Source organism: Penicillium daleae, assembly GCF_028827525.1.
Source record: "Penicillium daleae strain IBT 16125 chromosome Unknown utg000004l_segment0_segment0, whole genome shotgun sequence".
NCBI classification, from domain to species: Eukaryota; Fungi; Ascomycota; class Eurotiomycetes; order Eurotiales; family Aspergillaceae; genus Penicillium; species Penicillium daleae.
The window spans coordinates 894,660-912,237 of record NW_026623152.1 but is presented as its reverse complement, the minus strand read 5'-3'; the positions used below and the strand labels follow the sequence as shown (position 1 = coordinate 912,237).

Genomic DNA, 17,578 nt, shown 5'->3' with positions numbered 1-17,578 from the left:
ATGGTCATATATCTGTCTACGGATTGGGATAGCTCTGGATATGTACCGTATTTCATGGCTAGTTGATTCGTAGGTGTAAACCCCCCCCCCGGGCGTAAAAGGTATCAAAGAGAGTACCAAAGAAAAATACATTGACGACACCTACCTAATAAATTTAGTTAGTTAGTCCTACAGAGTGCTTTGTCATAGTAGGATATTGATCAGTAGAGGGTGAAGGTGAAGACAGATAGAGAAAGATAGAGAACTACTCATATGGCTCTTTCGTCCATGGAAATATATATTGACGAGGCCTGCTACACATGCCTAGCAACGAAGGTGCAGGAAGCCCAAGCTAAAGGTTATCTCCCACTGAACGGTGAGAATGGCATGATCGACCTAATGGCGCAAGCAGTAGCAGGCGTAAATTTACCAAAGCAATGGGAAACCGGGACACTGATAGCACTATGAGAATCGCATTTCAACGCCACACTGACAAAGGACTCTAAACTATACATTAAGAAACCCTCCTTTTGTTTGTGCCATACCAATACCATTTCCCGAATAGTTACCCCCTTGAACCGCAAAGTAATACATACAACAAGACCAACACAACTATGTAGACACCCAATACCAGTAGTCGAGCCGAAGCAGGCTAGTCCAAGTCAGGCAACAGACACCGGAGTAGAAAAGACCAGAGGCGATCCGCCTTTATCGACAACTAGTCATAGAGGGCAGGATCTCCAGATTGGCCCAGGTTCACAAAGTTTTTGGGATCGCGATCACCGCGGGGAGAAGGCTCGCGGCGTGGTGCTCTGGATGGCCGATTGTGCACTCGCTTTCCAGCCTCATTTTTGTGATAGACCTTGACTGGGGTACTGCTGCCCTCGGCATGCTCGCTGAAGTGGACGTCGTTGACGCTGCTAAGCATCGTGCGCTCACGCTCGATCTTGCGCTTGGAGAAGTCCAGCTTGTCGAGAGCACCGGTGAGGCCATCCGTGCTGTCATTAACGCTGGGGAATTTCTCAGTCAACCACGGGTGCTCGAGACACTCATCCACCGTAATTCGTTTCTCATCATCCACGGTGAGCATCTTGTCAATCAGATCCAAAGCTGGATCGCCCACAGAGTCCCAGTAAGGGGAAGGGTAGTCGAAACGACCCATCTTGATTTGCTGTGCCAGAGTGTATGGGTGCTCCCGAGTGTACAGTTCATCCGAAAATGGAGGGAAGCCGCAGAGACAGATGTAAAGAACCACACCCAGCGACCAGACGTCCACAGCCTTGGTATAACGTCGCCGACGGGTCTCCTGCAAGATCTCTGGCGCAACATCTGCATCGATTAGTATCAAGAACAATTTCCCCTCTTCAGTGTATGAATGGCGCTGAACTTACAACTGGGGGTACCACAACTATGGACAGGAAGAGTTAGCGCATGTATATGATTGGAACAAAAGGGGAGATTGTTTGGGGCCATACAGGGTTGTGGTGAACGAATCCTCTCCAATGATCTTGGCAAGACCAAAATCGCCCAGCTTGATGGTCAGCTTCTTGTCTGCCACGAGAATATTCTCAGGCTTAATATCCCGGTGAACGATTCCTCGGTCATGCTGAATTTTGGAGTTAGCGCGCAATCGAAATGGTGTAGACAATCCGGGGATGGAAGGTGATATTTACCAGATACTTCAAACCCTCGAAGAGTTGACGGAACACATGGCGGGTTTCAGCCTCGCTCAGCTTCTGCTTGGTCACGATCAAATTGAACAATTCACCCTCGGGAGCTAGCTCCAGAATAAGATAGGCACCATCGGTTTCATCGAAAGTGTCCTTCAGGCAAAGCAGGTTTGGGTGATTCACACTCATCAGAAGAGCAATCTCTTGCTGCAGTGTCTCGTTTTGGGACTGGGATTTTTGCGAATCACCCGGACGTTTCTCAAAGACCTTGGCAGCATACTGCTTGCCTGTGGTTCGATCCGCACATAGGTAGACTGTAGCAAAATGGCCCTTGCCAAGCTGCTGGAGTCTTCGGTACTGGTGACGGAAGCCACTGGCATCTCGCGAGCGAGGGTAGCGGAAGACGAATCGAGCTTCGTTCAGGATGGAAACCTCATCCCGATCCTCGAGCTCGCGATGCTTGTTCCGGCCCACCAGGGCATCGTTGACGAATGTTCCGTTGCTGGAGAGATCCTCCAACATTGCCACTACATCGCCTTTTCGCTTTTCTGAGAATAGCAGGAAGTGTCGGTTCGAGATGGTTGGACTATTGATAACTAGATCTGCACAGGAAAGGTCAGTTGGTAGCTGGATAAGTGCCAATGAACAGGTCTTTACGAACCACACTCAGGATGACGGCCAAACAAGTAGCCACCAGGGACGCGACCATTCCCTTGTTTGCGAGACTGGGACTTCTTGCTGGATTTGTCATTGGCGGGTTCATCACGCCCAGTGCAGCCATGGCGCTGCTTCAAGACGACAGCACCGCTCACGCTGTCATCGAGCGGAATGAGGTATCCCCACACTCCCTCCGCACTCTCGTCGTCCACCTCGTCTGCATATGTCCTTGGGGGGTAAATGAACTGCGACAGGGCTTGTGTGTCACCCGGAGGCGAAGAATAGGCCTGAGAAAAATCATTCTCTGGAGTCTGCTGACTGATATGGTGGTTCGGGCTGTCTGGGGGAGTGGCTGTGACTTCGTTGCGGATATCGGTGGCCGTCGAGTTGCCGTGGGTCAGCGGAGTCGGCAGATAGTCATGGATGACTGGTGATTCTAGTGGTTGATGTTGTTGCTGACTGGAGATTCTCTGCGAGCGCCGGGGTTTCTTCAGGTCCTGTGAATCGGCATCCACGCTGTGCTGTTCGGCGAGGGAACGGACGGAGGGTCAGCGCCAGCAAGTCACGAACCGCGTCGACAGGACACTTACTCTGCCCCGTTTGAGCGAGCTTTTTTCACGAGGTGCCATCGTTCTCACTCATACCACACAGACCCCCGGCTTGGGAAGTCGTCCACAGGCCAATTAGCGGTGCTGTCTGGACGAGGCTTACCGGGGCATTGACCGTCGGGGGTAGCTGGGGAGAATGTGGAATCTCGAGAGTATCGAGTTTTCACCGGGAAGATTGGACGAATCGGAGGACACTAGAGCAAACCGGGGCTTGTTCTGAAGGGAAAATGGTTCTGAGGCGAGCGGGGGGAAAGAAGAAACGGGGGAAGCTTTGGAGGCTCAAAGGAAGCTACTTTTGCGAGGGTGCGAGCCCTCAGCCACCACCCGCCCCAACCTGGACATGTCAACATCTGTTGTTTGCTATGGATTTCGTGGTGCGGGATGTATACAATTCTGCTAATAGTGAATGATATGTTGTGGAATATGTAATTAGAAAAGAATAGTGTCTTTGGCTCCGATCGTAACACGTTGATCATGATCCTTTTGAGTATTATTCTTCCCCCCATAGTTACGCAGAGCGGGTCAAATCTCCATCAGACCAGGGGGAACAAGCAAGTCAGGCCTAGGTTCGCGCGTCAACACGTGCCCCGGCTCCATTCCCCAGGAATTCTAAGGAATCTCCGAGTTCACCCCCCCAACCCTCTTCTCTCTCTCTCAGCATCCCTAGATTGAGGTGAGAATGGATGGGTAAGTGAAGCTGGTCAAGATGAATTGCATCAAAAGACCGCGTGCTAATCACCTCTATGTCGAACAGTCTCTCGGTCGGGATTCGACGCTCTGCGTTAGAGAAGTTGGCGGCCTTGGCCGTCAAGTCTCCCAGCAATGACGATAGTTCGGACCTTGCGCGCCTCGTCAAACAGACCCGACTGGCTCGCCAGCCTGATGGAGCTCTGAATGGAGTATTGAAAGAACAGGCTCCGACTTCCCGAGTTCCAATGGTGTGTCAATGTCCAAAAAGTGCCCGATGTTGCGGGGTGGATCATATACTAACGTCCAGGGCTATACATAGGGGATTCGCGAACTCGATGTCTTACTCGCCTTATGCAAGGCTGCCTCGTCCGTGAACGATCCCGAACATGCCAACCGTCTGGTCACCCAATTGTCCCGATACCTGCCAGAGTCCCCCACTCAACTGTTTCGCCCGTCCCCGTTCCTCCACCAGGTCAAGCCGTCACCATGGGAGATCCTCTCCCATAGTCTGACCACAGCGCTCCTGTCCTTGGCCACCAAATTCTCATCCCTGCGCAAGTTGGCCCTTAATGCGGTCAGTGGATACCTGAAAAACTGCTCTGATGCGGTCAACGCTGTCACCCCGTTTCAGTACTCCTCATCTGAAGCGGGCGGACGAGGTGTTGTACACGAGTCTATCGCTGTCTTGTCGATCGCAGTATCGTTGGTTGGATTCCTCGAGGCGTCCGCTAAGTATACTGTCATCTGGACCGCAGGAGAGAAGTTGCAAATCATCGATCTCTTGCGATCAATGCTCTCCGAGTCGTTCATGATTGCCGTTGAAACTGCTTCGTCGACAGTTCGCAATGCCAGCGTCTCTGACAACTCCATCAAGGATTGGAGAAAGTATACCAGGCGGTATGCAGCCCATGGGCGCCCATTGGGTGCCATGCTAGTTCAAGAGGGCTTCATGCGCTTTGTCAAGTCATGCGCCGCATCTCTGATCGGATCTCAGAACTTGTCCGATGACCAGCTTTTGGATGAATACATGGCTGGGGTCGGAATCGCCAAGAGCTACGATGAAGCCGACATTGCCCTGATTGAACGAATCACGGACCTGATCAGTGAGGAGATCAACTTGCTTGAGGATGGATCGGATTATCTGCAGGTTGGGTCTCCCTCCCAACAACGCCTGGCCTTCTCTGTGAAAGGCCACGCTCTGATTGGTTTCTTGAACTGTGTCGTTCTCGGTGAAGATGCTGCCAACAACGATGTCCTTTTGTCCTGGCTTGAGACTACCGTTGGTGATCCTCAACAGATGGCGTGCGACGAGCTAGCCATCACTGCGCTCAAGTGCACAGCGATTCTCGCTAGGATGTCATCGAACGGAGCAACGCTTGGCCGACGCTGCCTCTTGAAGTACTTGGTTCACGGTCGTGCATCAAAGGGCTCTGTTGTCGCCGTGGCTTCTCGATGTCTCGCTCAAATTCTGAGCATTCTCTCTGAGGACTCCGTGATTGCAACCTTGTACTCTTTGGGCAACTCACTGAGCCCCGGTCCCATGGGTGACCAAGCGGCCCAAGATCATGTTCTTGTCGATTCTACTGGGCTTACAGGGAACCTGGTAGCTTATGCGCATGCAGGGAATGCAAGCCAAGCAACACTCTCGGCTCTTGGCGAGGAAGAAACCTTGACCAATCGAAACGTCGTGCATGCAATTGTGATTATTGCGACCAGTTGCAACGATGACAAAATCAGCGCTCTTGCACAGTCGATGCTTCTTCAAAAGGTCGGCAAGATCAATGTTTCCGTCGACGCTTTTATCATCCAAGAAGCGGCTGTCCTTGCTTTGAGCAGCGGGCAGGCTGAATTCTTGCTGCTGCTGAAATTCTATACCCGGATTTATCTTGACGGAGTCCACAAGGGTCTGGACATGATCACCGATGCTGTTCAGTGTGCCATGTCGTATCTCTCTGTGAACTTGGACCACAACTCTCCTGTTCACAGAATTTATCTGACCCATCTTCTGGAGAGTGTCGTTAACAAGGGAGATGTCCCAGACGTGGTTGAGTCCGAACGCCATCGAGAGGTTGTTTTCGCTCATGGCGACATCACGCCGCTCTTGAAACCTTTGGCACTGCTTGTTTCTTCCAAGAAGGCAACCACAGAGACTTGTAATTTGACTCTGGGCTATGACGAGACCATCTGCTCGTTGTTCCGGGATGCTTGGTTCAACATCGCCATCCATGGAATTTCAGTTAATTCGAGCATTTACCAGAGGCATCTTAAGGAACTGAGCCTGCTCGCGAGCAACTCCCCACCCTTGGTTGCGGAGGAGCGTATGGAGTCCCTTGAGAGTGACGTTGAGCTAAACACCGTGCTTAGGAGGGGCATGGGACCGCAGCGGGTTCTGGAGCAGAAGCGCTCGCTGATTGCAGAGTTGCCGGGTCGAGAGTCCGATATCAAGCGCCTGGATTACCCCAGATCGGTTTTTCTTAATGCTGTTCTGTTGGTTGAAACTCTCCGCTCGGCATCTGGTGACTGCACCAAGGTTCTCAGTTACTTCCGGGATCCAGCTGTGGCTGCTCCTGAGATGGTTGTTTGCATGAATGCCGTTGCCGAGAAAGTTGTGACCTGCTACCTCTCGCGCACGCTTTCAGGAGATTTCGATGAGTTCTCGGCGCCGTACCTAGCGAAGCAGCTGGCCAACTTCCTAACTGCTTGCTGCCATCGTATCGAGAGGATTCAACACATAGCAACGCAGTGTACTGACAAGATCATTCGCGAATGCCCCTCTGCCCTCTGCGAGAAGCATTCGCTCTTTGCTCTGCTCGAGATCTTGACCGTAATGTGGTTATCTTGCCTTCAAGGAGAGCTTGACGAGTTCGAGTGGAAGCCAACCCTGGTTTCCCCGATGGGCATCGTCAAAGTGGACTTGCCCGATAATTATGCCCTCCGAAAGGCCACTTTGAACCGGTTCCTAGAGCGAGCTAGAACATGGGTTACAACAGTCTTGAACATTGCCCCCCTGGACATCAAAGGACTGCTGCAGGTACGTGGCGTTTAACGGCCTTCCAGGTGAATCTACACTCACACTGATATTTAGACATACCTCTCCGAATACGACGACGACGGCGGCTATGGCCATATCTCGTTAGGCCGCTCCTTCGCCCTTGAGATGGGTTCACACATTCCCAACAGTGATCCTCGTCTCGGTAAGTTCCCCCTTTGATCCGAAATGACTCTGTTAATTCCTTGTCTGACATTTGGAGAAGGTTCTATCGATAGCCATGATAGTGAAGTCAATGTTGCCTCTGACTTTATGGCGCTCTACACTACACGTCAGAAGTACCGCCGTCCAGATATCTCGTTGCTTAACAGTGCCGATGGCCAGGTCCTGGGGATTGGCGGTAGGTCACTCGTGTCTGTCCGGCCTCTATACTAATACTGACCCACCGCAATTTCTAGGCCCCAAACCCGAAGTGGACTTCTCCACCGAATCTGCCCATAGCCTTGAATATTCCCTGGCTCGCCTTTATGGACGTAGCATGAAGGGAGACAATATCCCTCTCGGAGAAGTCAGGGATGCTCTGCGGCAAGCCGCCCGCTTGATTTGCAGTAGTAGCAATCCTCGACTTTCTGTCGTCCATTACCTGGTGGCTTTGCCGTTCCAGATTTTTACCAAGGAGACGATCAAGCTGGGAGTCTCGTTGTGGCTGGGTGTGATCCACGAGAACCCCAGCATTGAGCCGCGTATCCTGGCACACGTAGTCGAGGCTTGGGACAAAAGTATCCAGAGACGCCAAGGCTTGTTTGATCCCACCTTTGAGTATGAGACATTCATTCCCCGTATTTTCTACTCAAGAGGTTCTAATTTCATGTTTTAGTTACTTGGATCCGTTGCAGACTAAGATCGAGTTGCTGCCCACAGACAAAGCATCCATGCTCAGGAAGCAACAAGAAGCGCAGAACAAGCTGTCGCCCCATTTGCGTGTGCTTCAGTTCTTCGAGAGCCACTTCAGCGCCGTGCGCCTAGGCAATCTCCAGGACCAACAATTGTTCTGTCGCCTGATCAGCAACACGGTCGTGGCACTCGCTAAGACGATGGGTCATCCCTTGGCTAGGGAGATTCATTTCCGCATTGTTTTCTTTGGTCTGCGCATTTTGCAACATCTAAGCCCACGTAATAGTGCCGCTACCTGGAAGCTGAAGGACCAGATCTTGTCTGCTGCGCTGAGCTGGTTCAAGCATGCACCAAGGTATGTCATAGCTGTTCTTTTCGAGAATAATGGTATGGCAAGCTAAGAGCCTTTTCACTAACTTGTCCAGATGGTCATTTGGCGGTAATCGGTTGCAGATCAAGGCTGAAGACAAGGTTCTCAGCGACGTGCTAGGGGCTTTGCGGAGTGTTGCAGATATTGCCACCCAAGTCCAGGGATCGTACAAATCCTTGCAACTGAAGCAGGAGCTGACCCAGCTCCTCATCGAGAACGAGAGGTCCCGTCTTCGAGTTTGGCTGTTCCCCTTGGAGCCCGAACGAAAACACCACATACCCTCGCTTGGTGGCGGCAAGAACTCCACTGATGTAGGTTCTTCCATCTCCGATTTTCTGACATATACCGATCGACAGACGTTAACACGAATACCATAGGCTGTTACGACCTATCTCCGCCTTGCGTGGGCTGAGAGCCCGGGCCTAGCTATTCAGCTCGCTACGCGATTCCCATCAATCAAGATGCAAACCGAGATCCGGTGGTTAATCCTCAATTTCCCTGAGAAGGCCACTCGGGAATCGAGCGCTTTAGAAATAATGTTCGACTCATCTCTGCAGGCTGATGTCAATTTCCAGCTGAAGGTAAAGTTTCAAATAGATCAATCTGACAGTTTATTACCACCTACTGACCGTGATCTAGTATCTATTGTACTGGGCTCCTGTCAACCCGACAGAAGCGCTTACGTACTTCCTTCCGGCATATGGAAATCATCCGTTCATTCTCCAGTATGCTATGCGGGCCCTGGAGAGTCATTCCATGGACATTCGTTTCTACTTCGTGCCGCAGCTAGTTCAGGCTCTCCGATATGATGCTCTGGGCTATGTTGGACGCTACACTCTTGAAACAGCGAAGCAATCCCAGCTGTTCGCCCATCAAGTGATTTGGAACATGAAGGCCAACTCCTACAAGGACGAGGACTCGCAAGTGGTAAGTTCTTTCCTGTGCCTGTCATTGGCCATTGGCCACAATCTAACTCGAGAAACACGTAGCCGGATCCAATCAAGCCAACCCTGGATCGATTCCTAGAGGCTTTGATCTCAAGTTTCACGATCGAAGAGCGCGCCTTTTACGAGCGAGAATTTTCGTTCTTCAACGAGATTACTGGCATCTCTGGTAAGCTCCGTCCATACATCAAGCGGAGCAAGCCCGAAAAGAAGGAGAAGATTGAAGAGGAGCTTCGCAAGATCAAGGTTGAGGTTGGCGTTTATCTGCCCAGTAACCCCGACGGTGTGGTCGTCGGAATCGACCGCAAGTCCGGGAAGCCACTGCAAAGCCACGCGAAGGCGCCGTACATGGCCACCTTCCGGGTCCAAAAGACTCGGCCTCGTCTGGAAGGCAAGGGTGATTCGGCCAAGGCTCTTAATGGGTCTGACCAGCGCCAGTTGGTTACTCGTTCAGCCGAGCCGAACCAGGAAACTTATGAGGTCTGGCAGTCGGCCATCTTCAAGGTCGGTGACGATTGTCGTCAGGATATGCTTGCCCTGCAGATGATTGCGGCCTTCCGCAGCATCTTCTCCAATGTCGGTCTGGACGTCTGGGTATTCCCTTACCGGGTGACGTCGACTGCTCCAGGCTGTGGTGTGATCGACGTGCTGCCGAACTCGATATCCCGTGACATGCTTGGCCGTGAAGCCGTGAATGGGTTGTACGATTATTTCGTTTCCAAGTATGGCGGCGAAGACTCGATCCGTTTCCAGGAAGCTCGCACCAACTTCGTCAAGAGTATGGCCGCATACTCCGTGATCTCGTACCTGCTCCAATTCAAGGACCGACACAACGGCAACATCATGGTGGATGACGCGGGCCACATCATCCACATTGATTTCGGCTTCTGCTTCGATATCGCTCCTGGCGGTGTGCGCTTCGAGCGTGCACCGTTCAAGTTGACCTCCGAGATGGTGGCAGTAATGAGCGGCACACACAACCCAGCGCACCACCCCAGTGGGACCTCGGGTATCAGCCTGCCAGGCAGCAACTCGCATAACCCTACGACTACCCAACCGTACCGGTGGTTCGAGTCACTCGTGATCAAGGCGTTCCTGGCATCGCGGCCATACTGCACCAAGCTGGCGCACATCGTGTCGCTAATGCTGGACAGCGGACTTCCATGCTTCAAGCCTGAGACACTGAAGAACTTCCGGGACCGCTTTGTATTGGAAAAGAGCGAGCGCGACGCTGCGGAGTATATGCGCGAATTGGTGCGCAAGTCTTACATGAGCGTGTCAACCAAAGGATACGATCAGTTCCAGCTGATGACAAACGGTATTCCGTACTAATTGGGTCTTCTCTGCCTTGACCAGAAGGGCTTAGGCTGTGTCGCTGTCTTTGTTGTCTTGAATACTTCTGACTTTGGTTCATGCCCATTTCATAATATTTTCTTCCTCACCATTTATGGTCTAATTATACTGAATGGAGATTTTCTGCCTTATCATAAACTCGTTAGGTTTGATGACCTATAAACAGTAATTGATGTGCCATAATCAAGCCCCGAGGCGCTAAAAATTGATCGTAGCTCGTGCGTGTCTCATTTGCAGAAAAAGAAAGGCTGTTAGCCACCCATAAAGTTCAAGCAGAAACCCCAGATTGACAGCTCCGTGTTCAATTTTTTTTTCAGGCACAAAGTCAGGATCGAGTAGTCGTTGGCGGCCGGTTAGCCAATGGAGAACCAGCTAAACCAGCTCCTTTTGAGTGATCCCGTCGATTGTCAGTTTGGCACCGACTGTACCAATCACCGCGACACCCCGAGGAATGTTAATGTCACGGATCTTGAAGCACCCAAAGACAACCAGTCTTGTTAAGGCCGGACAGCACCGGAATATGCACTGTGCCAGGTAGTCATCAACCATACCGTTGAATGAAATGTCTAGATACTTGAGCTCTGGGTATCGCTTGTGCTCGCCAAAGGCTTCTTCATATGCTGCATATGAGATGTGACGACATGAAGCAACGTTAAGACTTTCAATTCTGGCGCCCGAGTGCTCCATCAATGCAACGAAGCCGTCCGAAGCAAGGCCGACAGGCTCAGGTGGGCCAGCGGGGTTTGCCATGTCCACGTCACGTACGCGGTGGAAGTCTGCAAATGACAAGGGAGGATTGGACCAGCCGCGGAAGAGATTGGCTAGAGCTTTGTCTGTGAACTCTGCATTTATGGCAAGCCGAAGCTTTTTCAAGTGCTGGCACTTGTCCCGTATAAGCTCAAGCAGACTGTCATCTGCAAAGTAGAATTCCTCCAAGGAAAGGGACCGTAGATTGGGGCCGAGCTCAGTGACGATCTGTAGAAGAAGCTCCGGAGTCGTTTCCTGGCTGACATGTAGTGAGAGGTGCTGCAGGGTCTTCATTGTCGAAATTGATTCGAGCGCTTTGTCGCCGATCTTGTTGAGATGTTTCAATTTGAGGCGCTGAAGTTGAGTGCAGTTTTTGCCCAGCACCTCGACAGTCTCATCGTCAAAGGCGGAATCGAGATTCCAAAGCTTCAAGCTTCGAAGTCGCGGGCCGAGTCGAGTGAAGAGCTGACGCCAAACTTCATCTGTCACCAAGTTTGGTGAATCAAGATGCAGGTCTTGGATATTCATGTCCCGGTCCATCATGTATTGAAAAATGCGATCTTTCATTGGGGTGACGAATCGCAAGTTGAGTCGAGTCAGGTTAGGCATGGTAGCAAGAATCTTGTGGTAATCATCGGTATCAAGCTCTATATTCCGGGTTAGGCATGAAATCGAAGGATGGATACTAAGATCGTAAGTGCTGATCGGCGAGACATACTGGCACAGTCATAAATGTTGATCTCCTTGTTCTGCGGACGTAGGAAAAGATCCAAAGTCGTCGAAGTGATCGCTCGTCTTCGGGCCAGAATCTGACTGAGTCGATGCATAACTGGCGGAGGTAAGTCGCCGAACTCTTCCACGTCGGAGATGTTTTCCGCAACTTTCTATCATAGAGGTCAGGGACAATTGCATCTTAGCATTGCACAGGGGTCTAGAGATACCTTAATACAGGTCTCCAGTAGACTCTGAGTACCCTGAGAAGTCAGCCCATCCAGCAGATTGCTTTGGTTTTGGCGCCGCCCGATTCCAGAGCTGCGTTTCTTAGGTGCAGCCTTCTTGTCCCCGCCAACATGATTTTTGGAACATTGTGCACAGAGGAGACCTCCACTAGGGCCCGTCTTGCTGTAGGGGGTGACAGTGAACCGTTTGCCACAGATCTCGCAGTTTCCTAGCTGTCCTGGAGTCGGGCGTTGGTTTTCATCCATCATCTCATTAGCTAGAGCATCGTCGTCATCGTCAGGTTCCCCAGTCCGTCGAGCTTTGCGGCGGGCGAATTCCTTGCTTTTCTTGATCTTCTCAATGGCTTGTTGGCGCTTGCGCTTCTTTGCTTTGTCCTCTGGCGAGTCCGGTTCCGGTGTAGGCTCATACTCCGGCTCTTCCATGTCAAGATCGGCATCTTCCTCTTCCTCCGCAGCCTGGCGTGCTACCTCTGCCACTCGTCGGCCGTAATCATCGCGAATCTGGGCGGCGGAGATATTGTTCGACTGTAGCAAAGTAATTAGCCAACGAACAGCAATGAGACAGCGGATAAGGTTGGCAATTGTACATACAGCAAGGAAATCAGTCAGCGCAGAGTGCCTAATGAAGGATCAATTAGCTGGATGCATATACTAGGGAATGGCATTGGGGATATGAGGTCATACGGGCCGCGGATATTGCTAGCCTGCCTTCGGTTCGCCCTGCAATAACGCATTAGTTTCTCAGTATGTGATATCCAAGCGGTTGAGCCGTAGCATACATATCGGTAGGGCCAGAAATGAAGGCGAAAGTGAGTGTTGGAGTAGTGTTGGGTGGTAATGTCGAGAGCAGTACCGATGAGAGAGCAGGTCACGGGATCGCGACAGTTTCGCGTTGCACTTAACGCGAGCGGCTCTTATCGGACTATCGGACTATCGCGCAAGGGCACGATAAGTGGCGTGGAGGGTCTTGGGGGATTCGGGAGAGTCGTAGAAACCCGAGAAGATAAGTGTAGAATCGGAATCGATAGAGTGATGGAATGAGGCAAATCCTTCCCCGATAGTAGATCCAGGAATGGTAAAAAAAAAAAAATTTTGGCATGTCGGACCGACCGAAGAGTTTTCCTGGTTCCTGATTTGAGTGGTTCACTCCAGGCACCTTCTTCGATCGATCATCGCTCCCGATCACCTCGACTTCTTCTCGTCATCCCCCTTTCCCTTCGCCTTGATCATCGTTCTCTTGTCAATCCACGCTCGCTTCCGGGGTTGATTTTGTCCAACTCAGATCTACACTCCTCACCTTCCTTCCTACCCCTTTTCCGTGTTGACCCTTCAGCCCGTCCCCGGGATCTCTTAGATAAGTGAGTGAACGCCTCCCGAGTCGAGCGCCGCTCTCGACTCCGCTCAGTCTTCGTCTTCATCATGCCGATGGATTGCTTAATAGACCCAGGTGCTAATTAGAGAAAATATCAGATCTAGATACTCTGCTCTCACCTGACGCGATTCCCCGTTGATTCCCTTTTGTCCTCTGGCTCTTTAGCCTGTCTCTCCAACAATATCTTGGCTTTCCCACTCTCCCTGCATCCGCCACCAGCGCAATGAGAAGAAGATCCCAGGCTGCTGTGATCCCCGACTCAGAGGATGACGCATTTCTCAGTGGCACGTCATTGAAGAATTCTTCCCCCCTCGTCGACAACCACCGCAGCGGAAGACTTCGCATTCCAGAACACGAGCCTCCCGCGTCATTCAAGATTCCGAAGATGATGGCGTTGCTGGTCTAGATCTGGATTCCTTCACTTCGTCTACGACCCAAAATACCTCCTCAGTGGCCGTGAATGTGGTGATTCCTACCAAGAAAGATGTATCCCCAAGTGACTCGTGCGGCTCGTCGGGTATCCGGTCCGTCGATGGGACGACAGGCTGCACGACCCCGGCGACCAGTGTCGGGACCCCTGCAGAGTCTAGCATTAAGCAGACTCGGGGCCGTGTGAGTGCATCGGACCGCGCTCAAACCCTTCGCGCAAGCACCATGACCAGAAGAGCGTCTTTAAGAAGCCAACGTGGGACAAAGAGATCTGCCGAAGTTGCTGCGCTTTCAGAAGATGAAGTGAGCCCGGAAGCCTCTGATGCGGCCATAGCTTATGCTCTCCAGATGGAGGAGTATGAGCATCCACTGCCTAAGAAACAGAAAACTGCGGCCTCAAAGCGGTCCTGGCAACAAGCACGAACCACACGGGAAATTTTGGGTACATCGAGCGACAGTGAATTGTCCGAATGGGATCTCATCGACCAGTCATCGAACTCGGAACACGATTCTGACCCAGTTTCAGACTCAGAATACAATGGAGAAGAGCGACAAGAGCGAGAAGAAGGGGACCAGGATGTTGAAGACGCAATTGAATACGACGACGGAATGGCTGAAGAGGATGAGGATGACTTACCTCTAAGTTGGGAAGAGCAGCGAAAGGCGCGCCGAGTAAGTTCAAAGTTGAGCCAGATTCTCCAGCGAGATATCTCGAGAGTTATCTACTGGCGGCCAGCAAACATGTTGACTAACGCTATTCTAGATGTTCGCCGATCGGAAGAAGCTAGAGAGAAAGCATCCGGTTATTGTCACTATGTGGGACAAACTGAAGGCGACACCTGTTATCACCCCAAAGGCCGCTCAGCAGCCGGAATCCATCACTCGCAAGCTCAAACCCTTCCAGTTGGAAGGCCTGAACTGGATGATGCAGCAGGAAAAGACTGAGTATCGAGGTGGCCTCCTTGGTGACGAAATGGGCATGGGCAAGACAATCCAAGCCGTGTCTCTTATCATGTCCGATTTCCCTCAGCCCGAGCCGACCCTGGTCATTGTGCCACCAGTCGCTCTGATGCAGTGGGTCTCCGAGATCAAGGTGCGTATTCTTACTCTCTTGAAATGTTAAGATGCAAACTCATTTTATTTTCTCAGGCGTACACCGATGGCAAACTTAAGGTTTGCGTCTACCACAATTCAGATTCGAAGGTCAAAAAGCTCTCGCGGTCGGATCTGCGGAAGTTCAATGTGATCATGATCTCTTGTGAGTTACCGGCTCCTCCAACGTGGCTACTCTTGAAGAAAACACACTGACTTCGCCTCGAGACTCGAGCCTCGAATCTATGCACAGGAAGCAAGAGAAGGGTTGGACTCGTGGTGATGGAACAGTGAAGGAAGATAGTAGGTCTTTTCTGGACTACTTTGGTGGTTTTCTATGCGGGAACATGCTAACCCCCTCGCAGGTGTGATTCACTCTATCGATTATCACCGGCTTATCCTCGACGAAGCACACAGTATCAAGGTATTACGAGCCTCTGCATCAACTTTTACTTGAGATGGTGGCGCTGACTTGCCCAGCAACGCACTACGGGTGTGGCCAAAGCTTGCTTCGCCCTGAAGGCTTCATACAAATGGTGCTTATCCGGCACGCCCGTGCAAAACAGGATCGGAGAGTTCTTCTCGCTCTTGCGCTTCTTACAAGTCAAGCCCTTTGCCTGTTACTTTTGCAAGCAATGCCCGTGTGAACAGCTCCAGTGGTCTGCGAATAAGCAGGGTCGTTGCACTGAATGTGGACATACGTATGTTGACGATGCTCTTTCTCTGGGACACTTACTGACTTGATTTCAGTGGCTTCAACCACATCTCGTTATTCAATAAAGAAATTCTGAATCCAAGTAAGTTAGATTGCTGACTTCACTCGTGCCCTCTGATTTAATGTACCGCTCCTCTGGAAGCATACTAATATCGTTGTAGTCACGGAGGGAAGGACGACAACGGAACGCAAGGAGGGATTGGCGAAGCTTCGGTTGATTACCGACCATATCATGCTTCGACGCATGAAGGAGGAACATACATCCTCGATGGAACTTCCACCGAAACGGTAAGCTTTCAGTCAGCCACGACAGTGACCATGCATGGCCCTTGAAGGCTAATTTGTATTTCATCTTCCCAGTATCACCATCCACAACGAGTTCTTCGGCGAGATTGAGCATGATTTCTCTCGCAGTATCATGACCAACTCTTCACGCCAATTCGACACCTATGTCAGCCGAGGTGTTATGCTCAATAACTACGCCAACATTTTCGGTTTGATCATGCAGATGCGGCAAGTAGCCAACCACCCTGACCTTATCCTCAAGAAACATGTGCAACCTGGATTCAATATCCTGGTCTGCCGCGTTTGTGATGAGCCTGCTGAGGATGCGATTCGATCGCGCTGTCGCCATGAGTTCTGCCGCAAGTGTGCCAAGGACTACATTCAGTCCTTCGACGATGCCTCAACGGTAGATTGCCCTCAGTGCCACATTCCTCTCTCGATCGATCTGGAACAGCCTACCATTGAACAGTCTGGGGAATCTGTCAAGAAAAATTCGATCATTAACCGCATTTTGATGGATGACTGGACGTCCTCCACCAAGATCGAAACACTCCTCTACGAACTCTACCTGCAACGCAGCAAGAGCCACACACCCAAATCGATCATCTTCTCTCAGTTCACGTCGATGCTCCAACTTGTGGAGTGGCGCCTGCGTCATGCCGGGTTCAATACGGTTATGCTAGACGGTACGATGACCCCGGCTCAGCGACAGAAGTCAATCGAGCATTTCATGAAGAATGCCGACGTGGAGGTGTTCTTAGTCTCGCTGAAAGCGGGAGGTGTGGCGCTAAATCTGACCGAGGCATCTCGAGTATTTATCGTGGATCCGTAAGTTTTTGCCCCTTTTCGATATACTCTTTATCATCCTTTGCGCTCTCTTTTCACTCACAATTTTCACGCAGATGGTGGAACCCCGCGGCGGAATGGCAGAGTGCGGATCGTAGTCACCGTATTGGCCAGCAGCGGCCATGTGTGGTTACCCGGCTCACCATCGAAGATTCGGTCGAATCCCGAATTGTCCAGCTTCAGGAGAAAAAGGCCAATCTCATCAGAGGCACTATTAACAAAGACCAGGACAAGGCGTTGGAGAAACTTACCCCCGAAGATATGCAGTTCTTGTTCCGAGGTTCGTAGGCAGCCCTGGCCGCCACCAGCGTCAATGCGGAACCCCCAATCTGGCTCTGCCTCCGCAAAGAGAGAGCCACGAGGCGCGGGAGGTACAGGGTTCTGGTTCACGATGTGTCCCCGACGTCACAGCCGCTGCAGGACCCCACGAAAAAAGTGATATGATTTCACGACCCCAGGATTTTCCTTTTCCTTTTCCCCTTTTTTTTTTTTTTTTTCTTTTGAACCCCCCCCTACTCTAACGTTGACATGCGACGGTTGCGCAGCGAGTGACTTGATTTCTTGTGTTCCTTCTAGCAATAACCACCGAGGATGCTTTTTCAGTTAGCTATTCTACACCCTAAATATGAATTATATACACTATGAACATGTCTCATTCCTTCCATCTTTCCTTGGTGTACGGAGTACAATACTGTACATGTCGAGGCTTGGCATTAGTCGGATCTCGGCTCCCGAGAAAATCCCCGTATCCGAAGGGTGTCTCTCCGCCTCGCGACTTTGAAGAGATATCCATTTACTATACGTACGTACCGTACGTCCGTACTGTACCACGGCGTATACTGTAGGGCTGGTGATAGTCCCACTAGGGTAATGCAAGTCTTAAGAATAATAATAACACTCCGACTCGTCATTGGTGAGCGATCAGGAACCAATATCCAGTTTCGGTTTCACGAGCACCGAATTCCGTTTTCTGTACGGA

The 17,578-nt window shown here is 51.2% G+C and overlaps 4 protein-coding genes across 4 annotated transcripts; 2 read left to right on the top strand and 2 right to left on the bottom strand.

Annotated features, from left to right (window-relative positions):
* Nucleotides 1-697: 697 nt before the first annotated feature.
* On the bottom strand, nucleotides 698-2,935 carry N7458_004042 (uncharacterized protein; the record flags this gene model as incomplete). The annotated part of the gene is made up of 6 exons (XM_056907424.1): nucleotides 698-1,308; nucleotides 1,371-1,387; nucleotides 1,455-1,585; nucleotides 1,653-2,251; nucleotides 2,311-2,827; nucleotides 2,897-2,935. 6 exons carry the CDS (start codon nucleotides 2,933-2,935, stop codon nucleotides 698-700), a joined length of 1,914 nt encoding a protein of 637 aa, XP_056768151.1.
* A 658-nt stretch (nucleotides 2,936-3,593) lies between these two features.
* stt4 (1-phosphatidylinositol 4-kinase STT4) lies at nucleotides 3,594-10,133 on the top strand (the record flags this gene model as incomplete). The annotated part of the gene is made up of 11 exons (XM_056907423.1): nucleotides 3,594-3,601; nucleotides 3,669-3,852; nucleotides 3,924-6,635; nucleotides 6,690-6,798; nucleotides 6,856-6,993; nucleotides 7,052-7,412; nucleotides 7,471-7,842; nucleotides 7,913-8,168; nucleotides 8,235-8,438; nucleotides 8,497-8,784; nucleotides 8,847-10,133. The coding sequence occupies 11 exons, from the start codon at nucleotides 3,594-3,596 to the stop codon at nucleotides 10,131-10,133; spliced, it is 5,919 nt and encodes a 1,972-aa protein (XP_056768150.1).
* A 393-nt stretch (nucleotides 10,134-10,526) lies between these two features.
* On the bottom strand, nucleotides 10,527-12,594 carry rad7 (uncharacterized protein; the record flags this gene model as incomplete). Its single annotated transcript, XM_056907422.1, has 5 exons — nucleotides 10,527-11,548; nucleotides 11,620-11,785; nucleotides 11,843-12,385; nucleotides 12,452-12,479; nucleotides 12,545-12,594. The coding sequence occupies 5 exons, from the start codon at nucleotides 12,592-12,594 to the stop codon at nucleotides 10,527-10,529; spliced, it is 1,809 nt and encodes a 602-aa protein (XP_056768149.1).
* Nucleotides 12,595-13,455: 861 nt separating this feature from the next.
* On the top strand, nucleotides 13,456-16,887 carry N7458_004039 (DNA repair protein RAD16; the record flags this gene model as incomplete). The annotated part of the gene is made up of 11 exons (XM_056907421.1): nucleotides 13,456-13,520; nucleotides 13,583-14,333; nucleotides 14,425-14,754; nucleotides 14,811-14,919; nucleotides 14,982-15,056; nucleotides 15,119-15,177; nucleotides 15,234-15,454; nucleotides 15,504-15,550; nucleotides 15,630-15,756; nucleotides 15,829-16,581; nucleotides 16,656-16,887. 11 exons carry the CDS (start codon nucleotides 13,456-13,458, stop codon nucleotides 16,885-16,887), a joined length of 2,769 nt encoding a protein of 922 aa, XP_056768148.1.
* Nucleotides 16,888-17,578: the final 691 nt, after the last annotated feature.